This window comes from Hippocampus guttulatus, chromosome 7, assembly GCF_054856545.1.
Source record: "Hippocampus guttulatus isolate MCC_2025c chromosome 7, RoL_Hgut_1.0, whole genome shotgun sequence".
NCBI classification, from domain to species: Eukaryota; Metazoa; Chordata; class Actinopteri; order Syngnathiformes; family Syngnathidae; genus Hippocampus; species Hippocampus guttulatus.
In genome coordinates this window covers 20,284,158-20,309,121 of record NC_141267.1, presented here as the reverse complement: position 1 = coordinate 20,309,121, position 24,964 = coordinate 20,284,158, and the positions used below count along the sequence as shown (strand labels likewise).

Below are 24,964 nucleotides of genomic sequence, written 5' to 3'. Positions count from 1 at the left end.
GCCATTGAGCAACTATTTGAGGCAAATAGCCCCGCCTTAATTTAATTTTGTTTGACTAGAATCATTCTTTTTTTAAATGCGATCTATCTTTAAACACCCTTGCACCAGATCGACCCTGCCTTCAATTAGCTGCTTTTAGCAACAAACAGCAACAACGCCATTTAGCAACTTTTAGCACTAAATAGGCCCCGCCTTCATTTAAGCAACTTAGTGGACCCGCCTCTCGCCACATCCCCCTGAATTTGAGCGTGCCACACAAGTGGTTTGATTCGCGCACGCACAATTTGAGCGGAGCTCCAAAGCGCGGCGCTTGCAAGCCAGCGCGATGAAGAGGAGGATCCAGAAGAAATACTTGATTCTGATCCTCGCCTACACGGGTTTGCTCCTGCTCATCCCTTATGTGTTCGACTTCGGGGAGCGCTCGATACAGCGCGCCAAGCACGGGCTCCAGCAGCAGCAGCAGCAACAGCAATCTCGGTGCTCGGACCTGAAGAATGCCGTGGAGCTGCTGTGGGAGCACGGCTACAAAGTGGACGGCGCTAACGGCACGGAGCCGCCCGGGCCCGGCGCGCCTCGCACTCACATTTACCTGCACGCCACCTGGAGGACCGGCTCGTCGTTCCTGGGCGAGCTGTTCAACCAGCATCCGGACGTGTTCTACCTATACGAGCCCATGTGGCACATCTGGCAGGCCCTCTACCCGGGCGACGCGGGCAGCCTGCAGGGCGCCGTGCGCGACATGCTGAGCGCGCTGTTCCGATGCGACTTCTCCGTGCTCAAGCTGTACGCGGGCTCGCAGAACCTCACCACAGCCTTCATCTTCGGATGGAAGATGAACAAGGTGGTGTGCTCCGAGCCCCTGTGCGACGCCCACCAGCGTCACCGCGTCGGCCTGGTGCAGGAGGACCGCTGCGCCAAGTGTCCCAAGCGGGACATCCGCGAGCTGGAACGGGAGTGCAAGAAGTACCCGGTGGTGGTCATCAAGGGCGTGCGCGTTCTGGATCTCAGCACCTTGGTGCCCCTCATGAAGGACCCGGCCATCAACTTGCACATCGTGCAGCTTTTCCGCGACCCGCGAGCCGTGCACAACTCTCGCCTCAAGTCTAAGCAGGCACTGGTGAAGGAGAGCATCCAGGTGATCTTTCTTGGGGGAGTTTTTTTGGTGTGTGTGCGTTTTGGAACAAACACTTGCTTGCTTTGTTCTGATAACTAACGTTGTGACCATAAATGTCAATAATTTATACTTTAAAGTTGGTCCAATTTAAATGACTGCTTTAGCCCCTCAAAATACAAGTTGTGTTATTTACAGTGTAGGTAAATAGTATCTAGGAAAACAAAAATCTGCAATTGCTGGCAACATCTTATGACCTTAAATTTAGGTTTAGATCGGAAAAAGAAAAACAAGAAAATAGAGACAGACAAACGTTTTTCAACTTCAATTGTCGTGCAAGTGTAAAAATAAGTTAACCGGAGTGAAATGTCAAAATTGAAGTTTTTTTTGGACATGGTTAACTTTCACTCAAGTGTAGAAAAATAAGTTTGCTATTTATTGTCGGATGTAAAATAAATAGATAAACATGATGAGGGGAGTTAGCAATCAAGACGCTCATTATGACTTGACAGTAGTACATCACAAATATGATCTGTGAAGAGCTTGTAGGAGCTTGTAGCTCCATATGATATTTAAGAATCCACCATGCCTGAGGAAAAACAATCAGACATTTTTTTTGCATAGAGTAAGCTAACCAATACTCAGAATGAAATGAAAGATTTTTTGACATGCTTAACTTCTATGCAAGTATAAATATTACGGTAACTAATCGCACCTAATAGGGTAGTTTGTAATTTTCCCCCCAAATCATTTTTTGTCAAATTTGTTAAATTAATCATTATGGTTTGGTGTTTCTGAACCATTATGGCTGGAAAACAAAGACATTTTCACACAGTAAGCAGCTGTAATATTAGTCACTGCTCTACCATATGCTCCACCTCCCACCCCCGTTGACATGTTCAAAATATGTGCTGCTCCGCCAGGTTTTGCGCAGCAAAAAGCACAACGACAAGTACAAGCGTCTACTGGTTCCCAACAACCGCATGAACCGCGCCGAGAGCTACGTGTCCAGCGCCATGGAGCTCATCTGCGACAACTGGCTGGGCGACATAATGCTGGTGACCAACGCGCCGCCCTGGGTGCGCCGCCGCTATCAGCGGGTCCGCTACGAGGACCTGGTACTGCACCCGGCCGAGGAGCTACAGAAGCTCTACCGCTTTTCCAACCTGTCCACATCGCCGGAGCTGGAAAGCTTCGCGCTCAACATGACCCATGGCCGCGGTTATTCGTCGGACCGACCCTTCCTCATCTCGTCTCGAGACGCCAAGGAGGCCATCTACGCCTGGAGGGAGAGGCTGAGCGTGGAGCAAATCAACCAGGTGGAGGCTTACTGCAGCGAGGTCATGAGGCAGCTCGGATACCCCAAGCATGGCATGCACAAAACCACATGAGGAAAGGCGTACAGGTGAGACAATTGCTCTAACTGTCCATTCATCCGGCGGCCATTTTGTGATGTAGTGACACATGCTGGTGACTAAAAATGACATCACAAGTGCCTTATGGCTCAGCTTGTGAATCTCACATGACCAAACCCAGAAAACAGTTGAGTCTTGATGGTCGTTACCCGCGCCCTTTGACATCTATTTCAGTCGACAGGAAGCGGCTGTACAAGACAAAATGGCCGCCCCCTAAGATGGATAGAACAGTTAGATTTTTCCGCTTAGTTCATATTCCACAAATGCAATAATAAATCCATCCATTCCATTTTCCGAACCGCTTGATCCTCACTAGGGTCGCGGGGGGGGGGGTGCTGGAGCCTATCCCAGCCGTCTTCGGGCAGTAGGCGGGGGACACCCTGAATCAGTTGCCAGCCAATCGCAGGGCACACAGAGACGAACAACCATCCACGCCCACACTCACACCTAGGGACAATTTAGAGCGTCCAATCAGCCTGCCATGCATGTGTTTTTTGGAATGTGGGAGGAAACCGGAGTACCCGGAGAAAACCCACGCAGGCCCGGGGAGAACATGCAAACTCCACACAGGGAGGCCGGAGCTGGAATCGAACCCGGTACCTCTGCACTGTGAAGCCGACGTGCTAACCACTGGACTACCGGGCCGCCCCAATAATAAATCAGTATATCATATTTAGACAAGTGGAGGTGCGTAGAACACATTGTTTAAAAAAAAAAAGACTTCACTTCCCCCTTAAACACATACTTTAGAATGGGTGTTTTCAGTAGCTTGAAGACTATTTTCCATCCATTGAATCCCGGATTCCTTGTTTCCTGGTGAAAGTGCAAACTGTATGCCCCAACTGTGACATCCACTTTGACAGGTTTCTGCATGAAAGGCAGAGGCAGGTTAAAATGACTGACTAGGAATCAAATCCATCCGAGTTCTTTTCTCTGGTGGCTATTTTGCTCTGCCTTCCTCCAATAAAGGCTTCATTGTTTGCGCGGCCTGCATGGGCGGCCGGGGGTCGGCGTCGCGGCCGGCCGAGGCTGTTGCCCAGGCCCTCTCGCTCGCGCCTTGGAGAAGGAGCTTCATTGTCCGCGGCTGGCCGTGACAGGCTATACACCTCCCTGGGTTACCAGCATGTCATCGGCATCTTTGGACAGGCAGAGTCGTGGAGAAATCAGGCCTACATGCATGACATTATTATTCCGGAGAAGATGGAGGTTGGGGCAGGAGGGCTTCTGTTGTCTTATGCACGGTTGTTGGTGAATCAAGGGTGGGTATTGTTCTCTTTTAAAATAAAAAGTGCCCTCTATATGCAGCTGTAAATCACTTTACAGAACAGTTAACATAAAATTACAAAACCACACATGGCATAATATTGCCTAGTTCTGTGTTCATACTTGAAGCTTCCTGTGATTTTCTTTATCCGCACAACTTTGATGTGTTTTTTTTTTCTTCCAAGGGCCTGCAAGTCGAGGCTGAGGGCAAAAGCAAAGACTCCTGCTGGAACGTGGCCGACTGGGAGCTGTGAGCTTTGCTCTGGCTGCTATTTTTTTTCCAGCTGAACAACGAGACCCTGACAAGGAGGTAGGAAGAAACAAAAAAAGTGGGTCACCGAGGCTGCAATGCTTCAAATACTGGGGCGCCTCTTCCCACTTTTACCTGTTGAGCAGCAGTCTGGAGGCTGCTTGACCCATCACTGCCCCTTTTTAGGTACACCAATCCTCCTGACGCCCTGACTCTAAATCCCCGTAAAAGGTTGGGTGGATTCAGGGTGGCACCAACAGGTCGGAGCCTCACCTTGGCGTGACTGGGTTAAGTGGATCTGCTAACTACGCTAACTTGGAAGTTCAAGGAGGCTGTGTGTGCTTTGAGAGGCCTGCGTGAGGAAGTCTTGTCCCTCCCCCGCCCGCCTCCGCCTCATTCCAACCCCTCTTAGCCCCGGAGGAATCTGGACAGCTGCAGCAGCACCACACTGACAAAACACTCACATGGGCGGGGCTTTTTTTTTTCCACCCCTGTCCTTCCAATGACTTGTTTTTTTTGGGGGGGGGGGGTACTGATTAGGGTTGCACCATTTTTAAAGTTACAGTCGAGACTCTCCGTGGGAATTGATGGGAATCAATGGGAATAGATCAAGAATTGACAATATTGAAGATTGGCTCTTAATAATTCCATGCCAAGTGTTTTCAGAGCAGCCACCCTCTGATTGCTCGCAGTTTTAGCCCATTTTGACTGATTTGTCAAGACCCATAAAATTTTACGTTCTGTGACATGCAATGTATACACTAGTAATATGCCGTCGAAGTATGTTGCAATCGCCTCACACACATACCCGGAGAGCTGCTTGTATCTGTGTCCATACAAATTGGATTTTCAACCGAGCGGCAGACACGCTGAATGAAGGGCGAAAATATATTTACTGAGATGTCCTTGCATGTTGTCAAGATCTGCTTACGGCAAAACAAAATGCTGAACATGATTTCCAATCAATTACCCTCAAATCGTAAAGTTTCCATTTTGGTGTATTTGCCAAATTACCCTGCTAAACTTCCCATGGAAATTTACTGTGAATTTTCCACCCCTTGGCAACCTTCATCCCGATTATTTATATCAAATCTTTTTTGTGGTCCAAACATGGTCAAAGTGCAACGACGTGCATCCAGATGATGGATGTTTTGATGATCAACTTCAGAAGTTGGATTTTTTTTCTGTGTCATACTTTGTAAGCGACATTAATAACTTTTAAACGGTTTAAAGTTACCGCAATAAACACTGAGTGAAAACCAAGGCAACTGCTAAATGATTGCTTTTGTTCTTCTACAATTACAATCATGATGCTTTAAAAAAATATATACAGTATATGTACAGAAGATGGATAACCACTACACAGGGATTTTTATCCAGTGGACCAAGATAGTTCCGAAAAAAACCTGAAAGGAAGTAAGAGAGAATGAGTGAATGATTCAAATGCAGCAACTGGGTTCAGAATGTTCCCTACTCACTATACCTTGAGATACGATTTTTTTTCATGAAATTACAGTATTATTTTCCTGCTTTGACTTTCAAGCAAACATTACAATTAAAGACAAAGATAATGACATTCAAAAACTCCCTGCACAAAAATAGTCAAAAGGGCTGCCATTTTTTTCTCTCTGTTGTAAAGATGATCAAATACTAAAGGACTGAGTTTTGGAGAAAAATAAATAAATAAATTCAAATTCCAAAGTCCTGAGTGTAATTCATATCTATAAGGGAACAAAAAATAAGCTATTTTATTAATTTCTGTATATTTAACATTAATTGTCCAATTAATCGGTTATCGGAATTTGTTCGGCCAAATACCGGAGTTGGCATCGGCCTAAAAAAAAAATCCATATTGGTTGCAGCTAGCCCACGCATACAGTACTCGTAACATATGCTGAAAGCAGGATGGTTTGTTTTTAACCTTGGACAGCGCTGTGGTTTCACTTTGGCGACACCGCAAACGACTTGAGTTGAGTACAACAACTTGACTTGACAACAAATGTAGTCCAAACACTTTTTATCTTAAAATGAGTGGCAAAAGTGAGTTTAATCCCTTGGGAATGCTCCCTTGTCCCGTTACAGTCAAACATCGACTACACAGCGGTCACAGTTGGCCGGCGCTCTGGACAATTATTTGCACGCTGGGCATGTGGAACAAGCGAGACCGCCTGACAAGGCGACAGCGCAACGCACCACCACGAACTGCGTTGCGTTACGTAACCGGAAACCTCTCATGCATCTTCATCAGATTGAAGCTTTTTTTGATTGTTTATTTGTTTCTCATGCTTGCTACATAACGTCATGTTAGGTCAAATCCACGTTTCCACATTTGGCCTGGATAAAGGATTATTTGGGCAAAATGATTTTTCCACAAGTCTGCTGCCTGCAACCCTTTAAAAATGGAACGCTTCATCCGTCAGTAAAAATAAGGGTTGTGATGTTAAAGCTCAGCGTCACGTTGTTTTTTCAGCGATCCAAGATTTGCCCAACGATTCAAAGTGCAGTACAAAATAAATTATATTTTTCGAAGACCCCCAAATTTACATCCTTTTCCGAAAAAAGTATTTATTCTTAGCATGCCTATTAGGTCTAAAACGAACACCAATTTGAATAAGAAAATCGTTTTTGATTTAATGTTTTTGGTCCCTAGCGTAAATGCCAGGATATATTATGTGCTACGTTAACTCATATTCATCCCAGCAATATCAATAAAAAGACACTAGGTACCAGTATCACTCTTCTCATTGCATTTATGCGAGGAAAAAAAAAGTAGTTTTACTGTATTTGTTTTATCACAGAATGGATTACGTTTGACCTTAACGGTTCCACTTTGGCACGGTTTATTCCAATCAGATGAAATAATAGAAAGAAGAAGAAGAAACTTTTTTTTTTTCTTTAATGAATGGTGATTCCACTTCCTTGGCGGAGGTATAAGTGAAATATGGTCTATGGTAAAAGTTATAATTGACCACATTGGACAAAAAAATGCATCCAGGAGGAATATGCAAATGAAGTTTCTTAGCGGATGTCATCTGTTAATAATCTTTCATTTGCTAAATTATTGTCTTGGGTTATGTCGTATTTGGCCACATGGGACACAAAAGTGTACAGGAATTTACGCAGGAAAAAAAAAAAGATGCTGTTGGACACACAAGCTCCACGGTGAAGGTAATGAATGCTAAAATCAATCATTGTCAAAGTTAATCATATACAAAAATATATCAAGTCATATGTGGTGGCGTTGGATGGAAAAAAAAAGATTGGCAGCAAGTTGAAAAGAAGCAAGAATTATAAAGAGGACCTGGTGTTGATGATTAAAAAAATTGGTTCCATAGCGGAGGTACTAAATGTTAAGAACAATAATTGTACAGGTTGCTAAATTACATGCTGATGCCAAGTCGTTTTTGACCTGTTGGAAAAAAAAAAGACAGGTCAACCCAGCGCCAATGAGGGAAATAAAAGCTCCTTGATGGAAGGTGAATGATGATATGTTGAAATTGCAAAATGACGGACGGAGGTCATCTTGGCCAACTTGGACCAAAAAAATTGAAAACAAACTCCAAGACTATCTCAAGGCTAATGTTGGAATAGAAAGCTCCTTGGTAGGAATCATATTCACAAAAATTATCTTATCTACTGAATTATTGTCTTAAATTACTTCATATTTGGCCACTGATGAAAAAAAATACATATATTATCTTGACGGGAGGTAATGAATGCAAACAAAGATGCTAAATGTTGGACCCATTGTATGTCAAGTAATACTTGGTCGTATTGGATGAAAATAAAATATCCAGGAGGTTTAAAAAATGACAATGTTGATGAAGAAAAGATTGGCTCCTTGGCAGAGGTCCATGCATCCATCCATCCATTTATCAATGGAGCCTATCCCAGCCATCTTCGGGCAGTAGGCGGGGGACACCCTGAACTGTTTTCCAGCCAATTGCAGGGCACACACAGACAAACAACCATCTGCACTCACACTCGCACCTATGGACAATTTAGAGTGTCCAATCAGTCTGCCATGCATGTTTTTGGAATGTGGGAGGAAACCGGAGTACCCGGAGAAGACCCACGCAGGCCTGGGGAGAACAACAAATTCCACACAGGGAGGCCGGAGCTGGAATTGAACCCTGTACCTCTGCACTGTGAGGTCGACGCGCTAACCACTGGACCGCCCCCTTGGCATAGGTAATAAATAATAATCAAGAATCGTTAAAGTTGCGAAATTACAGACCTATGCCCAGGCCTCATCGGACAAAAATGCCGCTGATGACAACACAATCTCCTTGGTTCAGTCAATAATTATCAATAGTGATAATCTTTCATCGTATGAGTTTTTGGCTTAAGTTCGCTGAGACTTGGCCACGAGACTTGCAAACAAACAAACCGAAGACGAACCCATCACTTTTGGGTTCGTCTTTTGTTTTGAGAAAAAGACAAGCTCCTTGGTGGTGGTAATAGACCCTTCAAAAATGATCAGCGTTGAAGTCGTTCAATCGGTCCCATTCCGGGGAAACCCAATACTGATGATGGAAAACAAGTTCCTTGGCGGGGATCATAAATGTGAATAGTGTTTTAATATATGTCGTAATTTGGCTGATCGGAGAAAAATCAAACATATCCAGGGAGTCAAATGGAGTGCGCATCAGATGGGATCCTCGATGGGGAAAACCAAGCGGGTACCTCGGCTCAGCAGCTCCTGCTCTCGGGAGTCCAGCTCGCGCTCCAGAGCTTCCTCGGAGGTGCTGCCGCTGCGTTTTCCGTTGGAGTTCCACCCAGTCGTGCCGCCGCAGCAGTCACCCGATAGCCCGTTGGTGGAGATGGCCGCGTCGCCGAACGTGAAGGAGAGGTCGCCGTCAGAGCGGTCGGGGTCTCTCAGCTGCTCCTGGTTCTGGAAAAGGAAATCCAGGGAGGAACTTGAACGTGGGATGGGATTGTTTGATTTAAGGAAAGCGCAACCGGAATAGTTTGTCTTCTTTTTAAGAATGTGTGACACCAAGAGTATGTCTTCTTTTTCAGATTGTGTAACACCGATAGCTTGTCTTCTTTTTAGCAATAGACGACACCAATGGGTTGTCGTATTTTCTTTGAAAAGTGGGATAGCAATAGTTGGCTCTCTTTTTAGCAAAATAAAACAATAGTTTGTCTTCCTTTTGGGAACGTGTGACACCAAAACTTTTTCTTGCATTGTTTTCTTTTTTGGAAAGGGCCACAGAAATTGTTTGTCTAGTTTTTAGGAAATTGGTGGGACAGCAATACTTAGCCTTCTTTTGAGCAAAATGGGACAACAGTTTGTCTTCCAACATTTTTTCTTCTTTTTCGGAAAGTGTAAAACCAATGTATTGTTTTTTTGGAAAGGGCCACAGAAATCATTTGTCTCGTTTTTAGGAAAGGGCAACACCAATAGTTTGTCTTCTTTTTGGGAATGTGCGATACCAACAATTTTTCTTCTCGTTCAGAAAGCATAACATCAATAGTATTTTTTTTTTTCCAGACATCGCCAAACCAATGGCTTGCCTTCTTGTTAGGAAAGTACAAAACCAAACAATTTATTTTCGTTTTAGGACAGGAAATAAAACTGAGCATTTTTTTACACTGATGTAGGAGTCTTCAGCCTGGAGGTATTCTCCTTTCACCGGGAAGGTTCCTGCTAACTAACACATTTACTCTTGACGCGTAGGCCTTGGTGGAGGTCCCCGCCCTACTGAGCAACACTCCAGTCTACTTCATGTAAAAGTGCATCTGAAGGCCACACGGCGATGACGCTCATTCAGGCATTTCCTGACTGTGTTGGGGCGTGAGGTTTCACACTCTCATTGATGGCTGACGATCAATAGCAGGCCGCGGGGCACAGCGGGACACAGGAACACATGCGCGGACGGTGCGTTTGCATCGCCCACACACTGGCAGGGGGCAGCAGCAACTTAAATGCAAATGTACAGCAGTCTTGTGTGTGTGTGTGTGCACTAGAATTGTGAAAAACTCAATTTTGCAGAAGTAGATATATACATTTGTCAGTTTAGTAACCTGTGAGGAGAACTATTTTCATAAAGATTCGAAGCACAACGTCTTTGAACACTGATGATCATTGAGGGTAGGGTAGAGATGCAGGGGGAAAAAAGGCTCTTTGTGCCCACGCAATGCAAATAAAAAGGCTTTTTGACCATTCATTTTCTCCTTTGTACGCATTTGCTGGCAGGAGGCGGGAACACCAGGACAACGTTTCGATTCTCCCAAGTGGAAAAGCTTCAGTGTCCCCGAGGGGAGACTTACCGAGGCTGAAAAGGGAATGGCATTTAGCCTCAAATGTGCTTTTGTTATATTGTTGACGTATTAAACCTCGTTTGTATCCTAGCATCAGCTGCAAGCTATCTAGCATCAGCTGCAAGCTATGGTGGAAAACATTGTTTGGCGGCATTCCAAAGTCACGGTGTTGTTTGATGATAATATAAGATCGGTTATTTAAAACTCCCGTCATGTGACGCTAGCATGCCAATTTCTCCGCAATGCTACAAAGCTAAAAGAACAGGTAGCTGGTTACTAATAAATGAGTGCAGGTGACCGATTTGGTGTTCCTAAACCCACTCCTTTGGAGCAACACAGTCTTCTGCCCCGAGTTGCCAAGTATGAAACAAATGACGACACTTATGCACATTGGATTGTGCCGCGCAAAGTCTGCCTGGCAACAAGTGACCCCCTAGATGTTAGCTTGTCTTATTGATGTTTTAATGACCAATTCAATGACCTTTTTACTTATTTTATTTCATTTAGGTGCAAACAAGCCTCCGTACCCCAAAATTAAAGTATGTTTGTTTGGAGTAGCTGTTGACTGACCTCGTAGGCGCGAGGGCTGGTCAGGCAGCTGGCCAGGGGTCCGCAGTAGCCGGGCAGCGTGGAAGCGAGCGGGGGGCCGCTGTGCGTCAGGATGGGTTTCAAGTAGCTGAATGGCCGTTAAGGTAAAAATGTTACCCTGACAAAATCAAACGTGTTGGGGAAGTCCTTTTTGAAGTTTCTCTTCCTGCTGACTTCCTTTTTCCATGTGGTAGGCAGCAAATTACTCATGTTGGCAGGGAAACATTACAGTAGCCTAATTCTGCGCAGCTGCACAATTTATTTTAGGGGGGAATAATCGTATTATTTTGGAGTATCGCTGGTTTAGCATGCTTCTTTCATTCCTGCCACAATGCAACATGGGATTCTGGTGAAGGTAAGCCAATACTATTCCTTTTATTTCCATAAACACACACACAAAAAAAAAGGATACTTGTGATCGAAGGTGTACCACATCCTGAAGAGCCAGGCACTCTCTTGTTTGGTTTTGCTCTGCCCTTCAGCCCGGGGGGCATCCTGCATAGTGTAATGGTTAAAAAAAATATATATATACTGTATATAAAAAAATCACTGCATTGCGAGTAATACAAATCAAACAATGAGTAATATTGCAGCATGGGATTTGATGTTTGATGCTCAAATTATCGTCTGAGTGGTGAAAAGATTAATGGGGTCTTGTCTCTTTAAGGACCTGGCCTCCATTTTGGGATTTGACAGGCTGAACTATTTTCAAGTTTTCTTCCACTCTTCAATTGCAAAAGCAGAAGTAAAAGCGTTAGCATGCATAAGAGTCAAACGGGATATATATATATATATATATATATATATATATATATATATATCCGCATATATGTTTTACAAATTGAAATAGAGATTAAAAATAGTTACAAATAAATTATATTAAAGGGGACCTGTCATGGAACTACTATATTCACCTATGATACTTTCTGAAAACGAAATGTTTGGGGGTTTTTATGGTCAAATATGAAATAGAAATATTTAAATCAAAATCTATTGTCTGGAATATAATTTTAATTTATAGTTATTTTAATTGGTAAGAAAAAAAACATGAACAATATTAGCCAAATTAAGTGTGTTGGCATTGTTTGTAGGCTGAATGCAGTCAGTGCATTCAGGTTAAATGTCACACTGTCTTACCCAACTAGTCATTTTATATATAAATACATAAAAATATGCTGGCTGTGTAATAATAAGTTTATCGCAATATGCCCCTTACCCCTTGTAGGACCTGGAAGGTGTCTGCACTAGGTTGTGGGTCTTGATCTGGATCTACTCCCACCCTGCAACACGGAAACACAAAATCATCATCTCACAATGTTTCATTTTGGACATTTACACTGTATGTTCGCCCCGAGTGTGCCATGATTTAAAAAAAAAAAAAGCCACAACATCCTGTTTCGTCAACACAGACCTGCTGCTGCGGCTGACAAACCCAAAACAAGATTTGCAGAATTTGCAAGCAACACTGGAAGGAAGTTAAGGCAAGTCAATGTACTTGAGTGTACATTGACTATATTGTAGTCAATATAGTCAATGTACACTATAATATTCAAAATAAACAAACAAACAAAAAAAACTTGGTTACAACACTAGCATTAAGTACTTTGTAGAAAAAACAAAGAAACAAACCCAATACCCATATGTCAAACACTCACGGGCATAAATAATTCCCCCAATGGTGTCTCTTACAGCACGGGGGGGATTAAAATTGTCTCAAACAGGATTTTCAAGAGGGGTACTTTTAATTCACATAAGCTGGGAAGCAGTCAGCTCTAATCTGCCTCTTTGGATGCGATCCGAAGCAGACAAGTGCAGCCTTCTATGAACTTCTGCAAACAATGAACAGTCGGAAATTTGTGCAGTTGCTTTTAGAGGTTTCCATGACAACCACACAATCAATATCACTTGAGGATGAAGGGGCTTTTTCTTCTGCTTTTCCTCGGGCAGTCACTCGAAAGAAAGAAAAAAAAGATATTCATAAATCCTCCTATGAGAAACAATAACTCACTATCTTCTGACATCAGTTTTCCCCGACGCCAAGAACATTTAATAATGACTATCAAGACAGGCATGGATTTTTGAGACAGTTTTTGTACAGTAGCTGTACTCATGATCAACTTGCCCACTAAATTTCATGTTGCTACTTGAAACTGGCTTTGGGGGTGTATTTCAAAAATGAGGAGGGGCCGGGGTTCAATACCTCTGTTGAGCTATTAGCTTCAAAACAAAATGGCAGTTCTTTCAAGCATTGCTTGGAGACTTTTTTGTGGGTCTAGCCATGATAGACATGCCTATCGAAGGTCATGTTGCTACTTGAAACTGGCTTCGGGGGCTGAATTGTTTTCACTCGTGAGGGGATGGGGGGGGGGGGTTGGTCAAGATCTGACCTTGTAGCGTTGGGCTATTGCAGTTTTTTAGCCGCTGAAAATCAAAATGGCAGACTTTGCTTTTAATATTATGACTTCTTGACGTTTTCCCCGCGCTGTGTTTACTCGTGATTGACATGCTGACCAAATTCCATACAGCGAAGTGGAACTGGCTTTGGGGGCTGAATTTTCTTTTAATCAGGTGGGGGGCGGGAGGCGGTATTCAGTCACGCAAACACAGGATCTCAGAGTGGTGAAGGGTCATAGAAGGTACAAAAAAACAAAAAAAAAACCAAGCCTGTTATGGGATGAAGACAACTGCACGGGCCCCTCAGGGGGAGATAAGACACACACACACACACACACACACACTTATGTAAGAGGGTCCTACACTGACTTCCGCTATTTCGCACCCCCAGCCCCCCTCAGTCTCAGCATAGCCATTTGCGATTCATTTCACGTCCTATTTTGTCTGCGGCCCAAAAATGGCGGAAGCCGCGTTGAACCGAAATTGACATTGTAAAATAAGACCAACAAAAAAACTAATATTTAGTAAACAAGCAACTACTGAATATATCACTGTACTGATTTGATGATCATCATAATAGTTTGATCCCAAAAAAATACTGAGCAATTACTAAATTAGTTATTCCATTCGAATAATTATTTTACTGTTTTAAACAGAGTTTGCACATTTTTGCATTTACTTTTACAATTTAAAATATATTTTATGACCACACGAAGAATATTTTTTCAATTTTATTTCAAAAAAAAAAAATTATTTGTTTCGTGAACTATAGCAATGATGCACGCGGCAGTTGCATGCTGTTCCGTTGCGTGCGTTGATGATTTCCATCACGGCCACGCAACAGCGGTGCTATTTATGAGGTGGATTACGTCGAGTAAATCCCCACGACCAAATGCACCTCCCGCCGCTGCCGTTCCAGCCAGCCCTAAGACCACCGCACCAAACTTTTGTAAAACCAAGATCACACAAGCAGGAGACACCATAGACACCTTCACCCTCCCAAACCGAAAGCCATCACCAACGAGAGGTCGCCATTTTGCTAGTCCCCACCACCACTCCAGGTACTTTCCTGTGACGATACGCCACCTGATGTACTCCCACTTGCCGTGTCTACGCCGCTCCCATGTTTGACCACCCGATCTGTGGAAGAACTTGTCATTATGACGAGGAAGCGCCTTTGTTGCCCTCATCAGGATCACAGGAAATGGAGCAGAGTGATGGAATTCGCAGAGTATGGCGGAATACGCTTGAAAAATAATCAATTGTTTTTTTCCCCCTATGTTTTTTTAAACACTTGGACTTAACATAAGTATCTCTTTTTATTTGAAAAAAAAAGTGTTTATGTCCCCATATGTTTCTTTTTTTGACAACCGGTAGTGTTTTTGAAGCTAAATAACACTTTGTTAACAGCACAGAATGTGCTATGCACCTTAACATATTCTTTAGCTTACACAAACTCAAAACAGTGATTGTGTTTCTAACTTGAAAATGCAACTCTGGCCGCTTCCTCCATTGTTATTTTTCATGTGGTCGAATTTGACACGTGACATGGCCCATATGAGACTTCACGCCCCCAAACGGGAAAGCAAGTCCCAGAATGCCTCACTTGCAGCTGTAAACACTCTAGTTCTCTTTCCTTCAGTGTAATCCGGGATGACGGCATTAGTCGAAATATGATTCATTCACTCAGTGCCAAAGACACCTTTTCACGTCATTTACATTTTTCACGGGGAAGGGTGGAGGAGGGTCTGATACTGCTTGCATGTGAATTTTAATCTTGTGAAGAGCAGTAATGAGGCACAAACGCCCACAGATAGCAGCCAAGCGCCATTTTAGATTTGAGATCAGGCCCGTTTTGTGACTGCATTGCAGTGCTTCTCAACCACCGGTCCTCGTGCCATTAATACTGGGCCTCACTGAGATACCATTTTTTAAAATTGATTTTTACCTTACAAAGGTGTATATACACATATATGAATTGATCAAGAACCCTTTCGGATATTCCAAGTAATTTGTTCAACAGTCAGCTGACTAGATGAATCCACCTATCCATGCTATCCATCATGTGCTCGTTACATGCACCCAGGGTCCAGAAATGTCCACTCTGTCCAGTGCAATAATCGAGTAAAACCCCCAATTTAAAAATAAAACAAATGGGTGACGATGGCGGCGGAACATGACATAAAAGGCAATACAGGCAATACTCCAGCGCCTTGAACATCATCACACCGACAACGACGGGCGGTGGAGGAGCGCTTAGAGCAGCATGTGCCCGTTTCTGTGGCGACGGTTTCAAGAGGGCGGAGAGTTTGGCAGTACTACACGCCAACACAATGGTTCCTCCTCGCACCCAAGCCGCATTATACATATTAAACAGTCTTTTTTTTGCACACGCACACACATACGCCCAATCCGCTTAAGGAACCCTCCCGTGTTTTGTGTGTGTGTGTGTGTGTGGTAACACTAATAAGAGGCTAGAAGCAAGCGTTAGTCATCTAACTCAGCAATTTACAAAGCGTATATGCAGGCTCCCTTCGGCAGCCGCAGTGCATGAAAGAATCACTACCTAAATGCAGTTCAGTTGTATTTAACTTTTGAGTGCAATATATTAAAACGTGCTAATGTTTCAACTATGCACAATGATATACTGGCCTACAATCATATCAAGTCTACTTAAAAAAAAATAAAACCTATGTTTTTGTTGGACACTTTAGGCCAATATCCGCATATTTTTGGCCATGAAGGTGGTACTTGGTGCAAAAAAAAAAAAAGTAAAAAACACTGGCTTGACAGTTTGGCGGTTGAGCAGAATGAGGCGAAGGGATTAAATATGCAGGAATTCCAAAGGAAGGCGCAGAAGCATACAATGGAAACTGGGCACTCTGGCCCCATCTTCTGGACAACCAGTCTGAGAACGCGTGGCAAGAACAAGTCTCGCTCGCCTCATTGGACAAATCCAATACTTTTTTTTTCCTCAACATTGTAACTTTTTTATTTTATGAATGTAATTATACAGTATGTGATAAGATATATTTACTTTATTTCACGTAGGTGAATATTAAGAACGTTGTGGAAGTGGACGCGTCACCTGATGTGCAGCCAAGACAACATGGGCGTGGTCCCGCCTCCGAAAACCCACACGGTGAAGAAGACGATGAGCAGCGTGGTGGTGAAGATCATCTGCCGGGCGTACGTGGCCGTGTCGCGGATGGCCAAGGCAAACGCCATTGCCGCTCGCAGTCCTGAGAATCAATCGCACCATCAGAGAAATATAGGAATGGCAACTAGTAATATTCGCCATCGGATGACCAGAGCTCTTGCTGGCCCTGAAAATCTACATCAGGTGAAACTTACACCCAAAACGTATTTTTTGGGCCGTCGCGCTAACATAAGAGGACAACCGAACACACTGATTACCAATCTGTGAATCCCTCATCAAGACCTTTAATTTGAGGTGCGACTCGATATGGTTTGTTGCCAAGATTTATGACCCCGTTACGAGTCAAACTCAACATGGGAGCTTCGCGGGGAGGGACGCACCGGCAAACATCATCATGTGCTGGAAGTTTCCTTTGATCTTGTGTCTGCGGCCCAGGTTGAGCAGGAAGGAGAGCGGGTAGATGTTCAAGGCTCGTCCCAGGAAGATGGCAACCTGCCAGGCGATTGGTTAAGACATATTTCTGCCCGAAATAACATTTTAGCTAGCGGCCTGATGAGGATACAAAAGCGCCCGTGATGAAGATGGGGCTGAAGATGTGGTTCTGGAAGGTGAACAGAGCCAAGCCCATGTAGGAGAAGATGAAGTTCTCAGCCAGGAAGTGAAGCACCTCGAAGAGCTTGCGGAAGAACGCAGAATACAAATTACAAAATGGTCACTTCATTAGGTACACGTAGACAACCTGATGAGGTCTAACACAAGGGTTGGATAAATTGTTTTGGCTAAGATTTCTGGCTAGCATGACGAGAGGTGTCAACGCGGGTAACAATTGCGGATTCGTGTTGTCAGCTTAATAGCAAAGTTGCGTAGCGCATTTTGAACTTAGCTAGAAGTGAAACGTGTACACTCAATATTTTGACGGGAATGAAACCCCGCGCAAATAATTCCAATTCGGAATCTGATGGCAGAAATAGACTTCCAGAAAGAAGACAAATGTGACAAAGGGATAATGCAAGTGATGGGAGTGAATGACGCACAACTCCAGCCGTGCAGTGAGTCGGCATCGCTTACGGCATGTTTCTGAGTTGTACTCCCATAAATAAACGATTCTTTTGCCATCAGGAGCTCTTTGCCAGTCTTAGCTTCCTTGTTTTAATGGGTGAAGTGTCACTCACAACAGTAAAAATATTAGCGTCACTCTCCTGCTCGACATGCTTCTTTTCACAAAAAGCCCATTGTACTCGCGTTCATCATGAAACCAAACCGTGTCGCGTCGCCCTGCAGGTTACTGAAGAAAAGCTTGAAAATCTCGATATTTTCTGGCGAAGGAAAAGAGGCTACGCTTTCTTTTTGGCTTCTATTGTCACATAACACAACATTGTCCATCAAAATGCTCTAAATAGGGAACTCTGCCTGACTCTGAACATTGTTTCTGAATTCCTTTGGAATTAACACATACATTTCAGTTCAGCAATTTTAGGATATTAATATGTCGCGTGCCTTGAGTTATACAGGTGTTCAATTTTGTGGCCGTACTATTTGGCCTTGTTGGACGTCTTCAGTCTCCACTTGTGCCCGATTCATCAGATTGCACCGATGTACAGCGAGGCCGGTAACCCGTTGCTAAGTATCGCATTACTCAACAATGGCCGCCATTTTGAGTAACTACGGTAGTTCTATAACGCGTTGGTCTATCCAATTTAGTCGTCAGATTCACAATTTACAACATCTACGCCCCATCACAAAAGGGGTAAGTGACATCACTTTTATGCGTCAAGTCACGTTTTTTAGCCCGCTGACGTCTCAGGTGTACAAAACAATGAAAGAAATAGAGACACTCTGATTTTCCAGTTGAGAACACAGTCTCGATGTTGAGTCTGTGACAGCTAGGTTAAGATGAAAATATTAAAAGCGGGTTGTTTCGATTGTACCCCTCTCTGCGGGGAAAAATATGAGCATGTTATGGATGTAATCCGTGGACTAGGACTTCACAGGCTGAACAGCCGTAGTGTCAGAAGCGATGTTCTGTCAGACGATTGGTGGCGATTAAGGTCACAGCAGGCAGATCGTTGGGCCATCTGGCATGGGGATACTGCCTACTGATGTGTGTGTTTGGGGGGGGGGGTGTCATACGCCCCCCTCCCCAAAAAAAGCGGTGGTGCTCACCTGCTTTGTACGCTTGGTGGACTCTACGGAGAGATTGTTGTAGGTGTAGTGAGCCTGTGTGATGCCGCAGAACAGCACGGACACCACCCCTGCAGAAACACAGCTTATTTGGTCACCCCGGCGTCATGTGTGGGTATATTGACAAAGTAATTGCATGTAGAGGAAGCAGTCGTGGAGACCTTCGATTATGATGCCATTGGGTTTGTGGCAATATGATGATCGCGCTTAGAGTCCAAATTGACCTAAGGCGGCATAAATTGTTTTTTTGTTACAACAGGAATTGGGCAACTTCAACGATGGAGTGGGGGGGGGGCGCTTTTTTTTTTTCATTAGGGTTAGCCACATTAATTTGAGGTATAACTCCATGTGGTTTGGGGCAAAGTGATTTATGACACCGCCACTGGTCAAAATTGATCTTGGACTGCATGTTTTTTTTTCTGTTTACCACATATATGAGTGCATACTGTAATGACAAAATAATATCAGGTTTTCAAATCCAGAATCCGTTCGAGTTATAAGACCATATGGTTCGTGGCCAATTGATTTATGACACTGTTCTTGGTCATGATGGAATTTCCTCACCCGTAAATCCGCAGGCCTCTGCCAGCAGGAAGGTGCTCCAGGACATGAGGAAGAAGAGGCCTGTCTCCAGCAAAGGGAAGCAGTGCAGCTTGGTGAACTTGGTCACGTACGGACCAGGATTACAGTTAGGGATAGAACACCTGCATATTGTTAGGGTTTAATCAGTCATTTTAAATGGTGGCAGGTGTGTAGTGACTCCCATTTAACATGAAATGGAATGTGAATGGTTAATTCTGAATACAGCCACATCCTCAGAAAGTGTGTACACTTTGGCAACCCAAAAAAAAAAAAAACATTTGAAATGATTCAACTTGGTCTATATCTTCTAGGTTGATTTTGACTTATAAAGAATTCAAGAAAAGGATATGAGAGCAGTGACCACCCCAGTGGCGGCGCCCATCATGAAGGAGCCGCTGAAAATTCCCAGGAAAACCCCCACGGACTTGAAGAAGGCCGAGGCGTCGAACATGTGCGTGTTGGCGCCTTGGGGCTGGTAGGCCATGATGGAGCTGAAATTTTTTGGGGAAAAAAAAAAGAAAGGTAGAGAAAAGATACATGGATGGTCATTTGATTTATTTTTATCGTTATTATAAATACATTTATTTATTATTTTTAAAACCTAAACGTACTCATGTTGCCTGGTTTCAACACAAGGGGTGTTATGAAAACATGCCACTAGAGGGAGCCAGAATACTGAACGTTTCTAAAAATTAAAATTGCTTTCAAAAAAATGGTCTTGTGCTTTTTAGGTTCTTAAAAATGACTTTTTTTGGGGGGGTCTTGTGTTTTCAGTTTAGAGTCCTAATCTATTTTTTTACGATTTTTTTCAGGGTTATTCCCTGTATACAGTATGCTTTATACTCTTTAAATTGTTGTTGACGTTGTCGTTTTAGCTTTTATCACATTAGATACAGAGGTACCATAGATATTAGTTCCTCCAATGACTATTTTTTAAATTGTTTTAGACTTTTTTTATGATTACTCCGCGAGGTTTACCTTATTAATTCAATTTCTGGTGTTACTTCTATTGTTTTAGTGTGTATTTCATTTTGATTATTTAGCTTTTTTTTAACTACATCATGTTTATTTCTTGGATTTACTTTATTGGTTTAAAAATGTTTTGTAGTACATTTTTTAAAATTTATTTTCAATTACAATTAATTTATTGTAGCTTTTGGGGATGAAGAGGGATTTTTAAAAAGTTTTTTTTAAAGCTTTCACATTCTGTCAATTCTTTTCTGTATAATTATTTTTTTGGTGTTATTTTAGAATTGTTTGGGATTCCTTTAGGTACTTGTGGTTTTTAAAATTAATTTTTTTAAACATTTTTTTCTTTTCTTTGCATTAAATAGCATCATTTTGTTTCACTTTTCAGGTTCTTTATACTCTATTTTGTTATTTGCATTCATTAGAATTATTTTTATGTTTATGCATTGAAAGAAATTTTACTATTTCAGTATTTGTGGGAATTTAGCGCAAAATGCAACAAGGCCATTTTGGCAAAGCAAGGAGTACAAAGTCCAGATGCCTGTTTTCAAATGCAGAAGCTATGTAGCCTATTTTTGCAGTAGCGGGTGAGAAAAGCTTGAGAAAGAAGCAACTCACGACGACAGCACGATGGCCACGGCGTCGTTCATGACACTCTCGCCAAACAGCAGAGCGTACAGGTCGCCGTCCGCGTGCAGCTCGTTGAAGATGGCCAACACCGTCACTAAATACAGTACAATGAACGTGTGTTTTATTCTACTGTTGTGTTATTCTATATCACCTCAAACTGAAATGGGGGTCACATGCCTGGGTCGGTAGCGGAGATGATGGCACCAAAGAAAAGACAGTCGGTGTAATAGAATTTGTCGCTCAGCTGGCCGACCACTTGCATCAGCTTGACCACGCCGTACATTAGATTCCTGCAATGAGAATACGCGGGATTTTATGGATTCATTTGGTGTGAATAAAAAAAAAAGCCCATCCAATATCTGTTGGATGTACTAAAATGAAAATAAATTGAATGGGAGGAGTAGAAACTCTTGTTTCCTTCACAGTTCACTTCATGCAGGCGTCCCAACTCTTTTACTCATGTGGTGTTCTTAAAAAAATAAATAATCCCCGGGTGGACTCTCACCCGATCACGAAACACGACACAGCCGTGCCAAGGAATGCGTAGGTGAGAATGGAGCCCAGATTCCGGAAGAAGTGTTTCTAAGCAGGGGCGTTGAAAAGGAGAATAAGAAAAGTGATCAGTCAGGGAAAATATTCTGCTATTTATGTGCAGGATATGTGTGCCGGATGTGCGACCAGAATGTCAGCAAAAACTTGTCTGTCTGTCTGTCTGTGTGTATGTGTGGTGGGTTATGCACACACAATGGGCCAAACTGACGAGTTTTAAATCAAACACCAGCCTGTCTTTTGTGATCTTTACCCATTTCACTACTTACGTAACGGTTTTAAAGGGAAAGTGATTGCATCGCTCCCTTAATTTACAAGTGCTGCACAAGAGTTTTTACAGTCACAACCAGTAGCATAGTCTGGGGTGTTTTTTTTTTTTTTGGGGGGTGTTGCTTTGTGTTGCAAACCAAAATTTGACTTAGTGGACTTTCGATGACGCTAATGGCCTCACATGTTGAGACGCAGTTTAATGAAGGGGAATTTGGCCCACCGGAAGGAGCAGCACAACGTTCATTGAATTAAAGCAAAAAGAATAAAATAAAAAATCTTTACATTCCATCGAGTTATGTTTTAATGCATGTTTTTATCCACCCTTTATCTCATGCAACCGCATAGTTCAGTGCCTAAAAATGTAGCCTTACAACAAATCTCTTGTAAGGACACGCTACCCCAAAAAACGGGCAAAGGTCCAAGGCAGATAGTGTATGTGTGTGTGTGTGTGTGCACAAGAGTGAAAACAACAGAAAAACATTTGCTCCAGAAAAGGTAACATCACAATGTAACCGTGGCAATGTAACTGTCACGACCACTGTGCAATGCCACAATTGAACACCAACATTGCGATCCAAACTAGGGTCAAATTCAAATTGAAAAGAAACTTTATTTCTCCCTCTGGTATACGATAAGTGGATATGTACTGCTTTTTGGCACCCTTCCCTTGGGGTACCGAATGTTCTCTTGAGCAGAGTTCGACTGAGTGCAAGGTGTTGATTGTTCCAAAAAGATGGTCACTTCCAAAATGGGAAGAATACCTTGGTGGCCATGTGTTCCGTCTTACCTTCTTCAGGCTGTAGCCAGCGTGGAAAATGATGGGAGGCAGCAAGATGTTGAAGAAGACTTCCGGGTCGAAAGTAACCTACGGCAAAAACAGCGAACCAGGCATCAGTGGAGGAGGAGGAGGAGGACGTTTTGTTTGGGTTTGGGGTTTTTTTTTTGTTGCGACGTCACCTTGCGCAGCATGTCGTTCTGTTCCACATTGTGAATATCGCGGGAGTCGATCTCCCCTTTGAGCGTGTACTCGAAGAACTTGCCGCTGATGTTGAGCAGTAGGCTGCTTCTTGCCGGCCCCTTGGCCAGCGAGCAGCTGGGCGGGCTCCTGTTGTGGTGGCTGGTGGCGGGGTTGCCGTAACGCAGGATGACCCCCACCAGCAGGCCTATGGGTCAACAGTTAAGACCACCAAGTGATGGGGGGGTGGTCCATTTACGGAAATCAATCTCATGATCCGAGGCATACAGTATCATATGTTCAATATCTAGCCATCTATGAAAAGAATTAGCTCGCGATCCAAAGCATACGACATCATAAGCACAACATCTATCCTTCTATGGAAAAAAACATCTCAGCATCCAACGCATACCACATCATATGTCCAATATTTAAGGGAAAATCTCATGCGAGATAGCGAATCCGCCTGATGTGCCCAAAACTACCTCTCAATGGAAACAGCTCATGATCCAAAGTATACCACATCATGTGTTCAATATCCAACATTTAACAAAATAGGGAAAGGAACATATTATGAGCCCAGTCATACGGCATTATACAGCGTGTCCAACATCTCCCTATTCAGTAAAATAGAAAATGAAAGTCGCATCTCATTGTATAAACACAGGACACACACACACACACTCACACATTTTCTGTTTAGAAATACGGGAAAAATAAAAGTCTCTTGTGTTTCCCAAAAGCACCCAGAGCGGCCAACGAATCTGTTTTTCATCCAGTTAATGAGCGTTGGCTTTGTCCACCAGGACCAGAGAAGCAACACTCAAATCCACCCCCCCCCCACTTGTCGTAAAGATCTTTCAATAATAAGGGTCAGGGAGAACAAAGGGCTCTTATCAATTGATGAATGAATTGATTAAGAGGTGTGTACCAATATCTTTGTCCATCGAGTGTCTAAACTCACTCAACCAAACAATTGCTTTTCATTTGTTCATTTTTGGAGTTAGCCAGCTTACTTAAGGGCAAGAGTGGCGGATGAGAGGAACATCCTGGACCAATCGCCTATCAATCACATGATCGACATATGACCATTCACGCTTACTGAACATTTAAGAATCTTCAACAAATGTAAGTGTTATGGACTATGTGAAGGAGTCAAAGTTAGCATAAAACAGACCACCATGACTCCAAAAAAAAAATTATCGGTCTATCCATGGAAAGGAACGTATTATTGTCCAATGCATACCACATCATATGCCCAACAGTATACAAAAAAACACCTCATAATCCAATGCATACCACATCATAAAGCCAACATCTCATGACCCAACGCATAACACATCATAAGTCCAACATCTATAGAAAGGAAGATCTCAGAGCAATAGAAAATTTGACTATTCAGTGAAACAAGTAGAAAGTTCAAAGCTCTGTTTACCAATGTAGGTAGTAAAAAGTCCTCATAAAAACAGATTGCTAATGAAAATCTACGTAAATATTTGCCCTTCGAGAATCCCTACTACTAAGGTAGTAACGGTCTTCTGGACATTTTGCCACATGGAAACGCATGCACGCCTTACCATAAATCATCGCCAGGCCGGTTTCGTGCAGGAAGCGTACGCGCCGGTGTTTGAAGAGCCATATGGTGAGGATGGTGAGGGTGAGCAGCAGGATGAAGGTCAGCAGATTGACGCTGTCCTGCCGGTGGCTCTCCTCGGCTTCCTTCTCCGTGGCGAGATCCTCCAGCCCGGCGGCGGCGGCGTCCTCCTGCCCGGAGGCCGCCATCACCTTCATCATCATGAGCATCGGTATCATCGTCGTCGTCGTCGTCGTCGTCTTCGCGTGGATTGCGACCGTGGCGCTGGGTGGATGTTGCACACTCACGTCGCCCTCTACGCCATGTCAATGCGGGTGAACACGCACACAGGGTCCGCTTGACTCCCAATCACAAGCCGGTCAGTTCCGCCGTTAAAGGCACAGTTGACGCGCGGCTCCGTGTGCGTGCGTGCCTGCGTGCGTGGAGGGGCGGTGCCACGCTTACCAGTCCTGTGGGAGACGCCCCCAGACCCCCCCCCCCCCCCAGCGTCATCCCCAGGCGACTGAGTCATGACTTTTGTTTTTGGGGGGGGGGGGGTTATTTTGCAATCCAGTCGTATTAAAAGCAGGAAACTCACCATAATGGACTTTTCCTCCTGAAAGAGTAGAGAATTACCTTGTTGGTGAAATGTCGCAGCTATAGAGACAGACCAGCTAGCTAGCTAGCTAGATATGCTAGCTAGATATAGATAACTGAGATGCTGCGTCATGAGTGGATGGACGAGAATTCTGTGTGAATATGTATGAAAACCAATTTACCAAAGATACATAGACGTGATGTGGTATG

General features: G+C 43.6%; 2 protein-coding genes and 1 long non-coding RNA gene across 4 annotated transcripts; 2 read left to right on the top strand and 1 right to left on the bottom strand.

Annotated features, from left to right (window-relative positions):
* Positions 1-248: 248 nt before the first annotated feature.
* chst7 (carbohydrate (N-acetylglucosamine 6-O) sulfotransferase 7) lies at positions 249-5,302 on the top strand. Of its 2 annotated transcripts, XR_015101301.1 has the most exons (4): positions 249-1,135; positions 2,035-2,516; positions 3,975-4,099; positions 4,226-5,302. XR_015101301.1 is itself a non-coding variant. In XM_086114737.1 (3 exons), the coding sequence occupies exons 1-2, from the start codon at positions 326-328 to the stop codon at positions 2,500-2,502; spliced, it is 1,278 nt and encodes a 425-aa protein (XP_085970863.1). In that variant the 5' UTR covers positions 249-325; the 3' UTR covers positions 2,503-2,516; positions 3,975-5,302. The 2 variants fall into 2 exon arrangements, 1 of the variants encoding a protein (XP_085970863.1); XM_086114737.1 differs by having other exon boundaries at positions 3,975-5,302.
* Positions 5,303-6,039: 737 nt separating this feature from the next.
* Positions 6,040-24,608, bottom strand: slc9a7 (solute carrier family 9 member 7). The gene is made up of 16 exons (XM_086114739.1): positions 24,162-24,608; positions 22,587-22,792; positions 22,417-22,494; positions 21,316-21,392; positions 20,988-21,100; positions 20,799-20,904; positions 19,561-19,702; positions 19,194-19,299; positions 18,612-18,700; positions 17,011-17,124; positions 16,829-16,940; positions 16,377-16,530; positions 12,111-12,174; positions 11,307-11,389; positions 10,877-10,982; positions 6,040-8,933 (listed from the first exon to the last, which is right to left on the bottom strand). Exons 1-16 carry the CDS (start codon positions 24,394-24,396, stop codon positions 8,688-8,690), a joined length of 2,031 nt encoding a protein of 676 aa, XP_085970865.1. The 5' UTR covers positions 24,397-24,608; the 3' UTR covers positions 6,040-8,687.
* LOC147202994 (uncharacterized) lies at positions 10,988-19,661 on the top strand. Its single transcript, XR_015101302.1, has 3 exons — positions 10,988-11,249; positions 16,340-16,631; positions 19,523-19,661. It is a non-coding gene; the product is annotated as an uncharacterized LOC147202994 (long non-coding RNA).
* Positions 24,609-24,964: the final 356 nt, after the last annotated feature.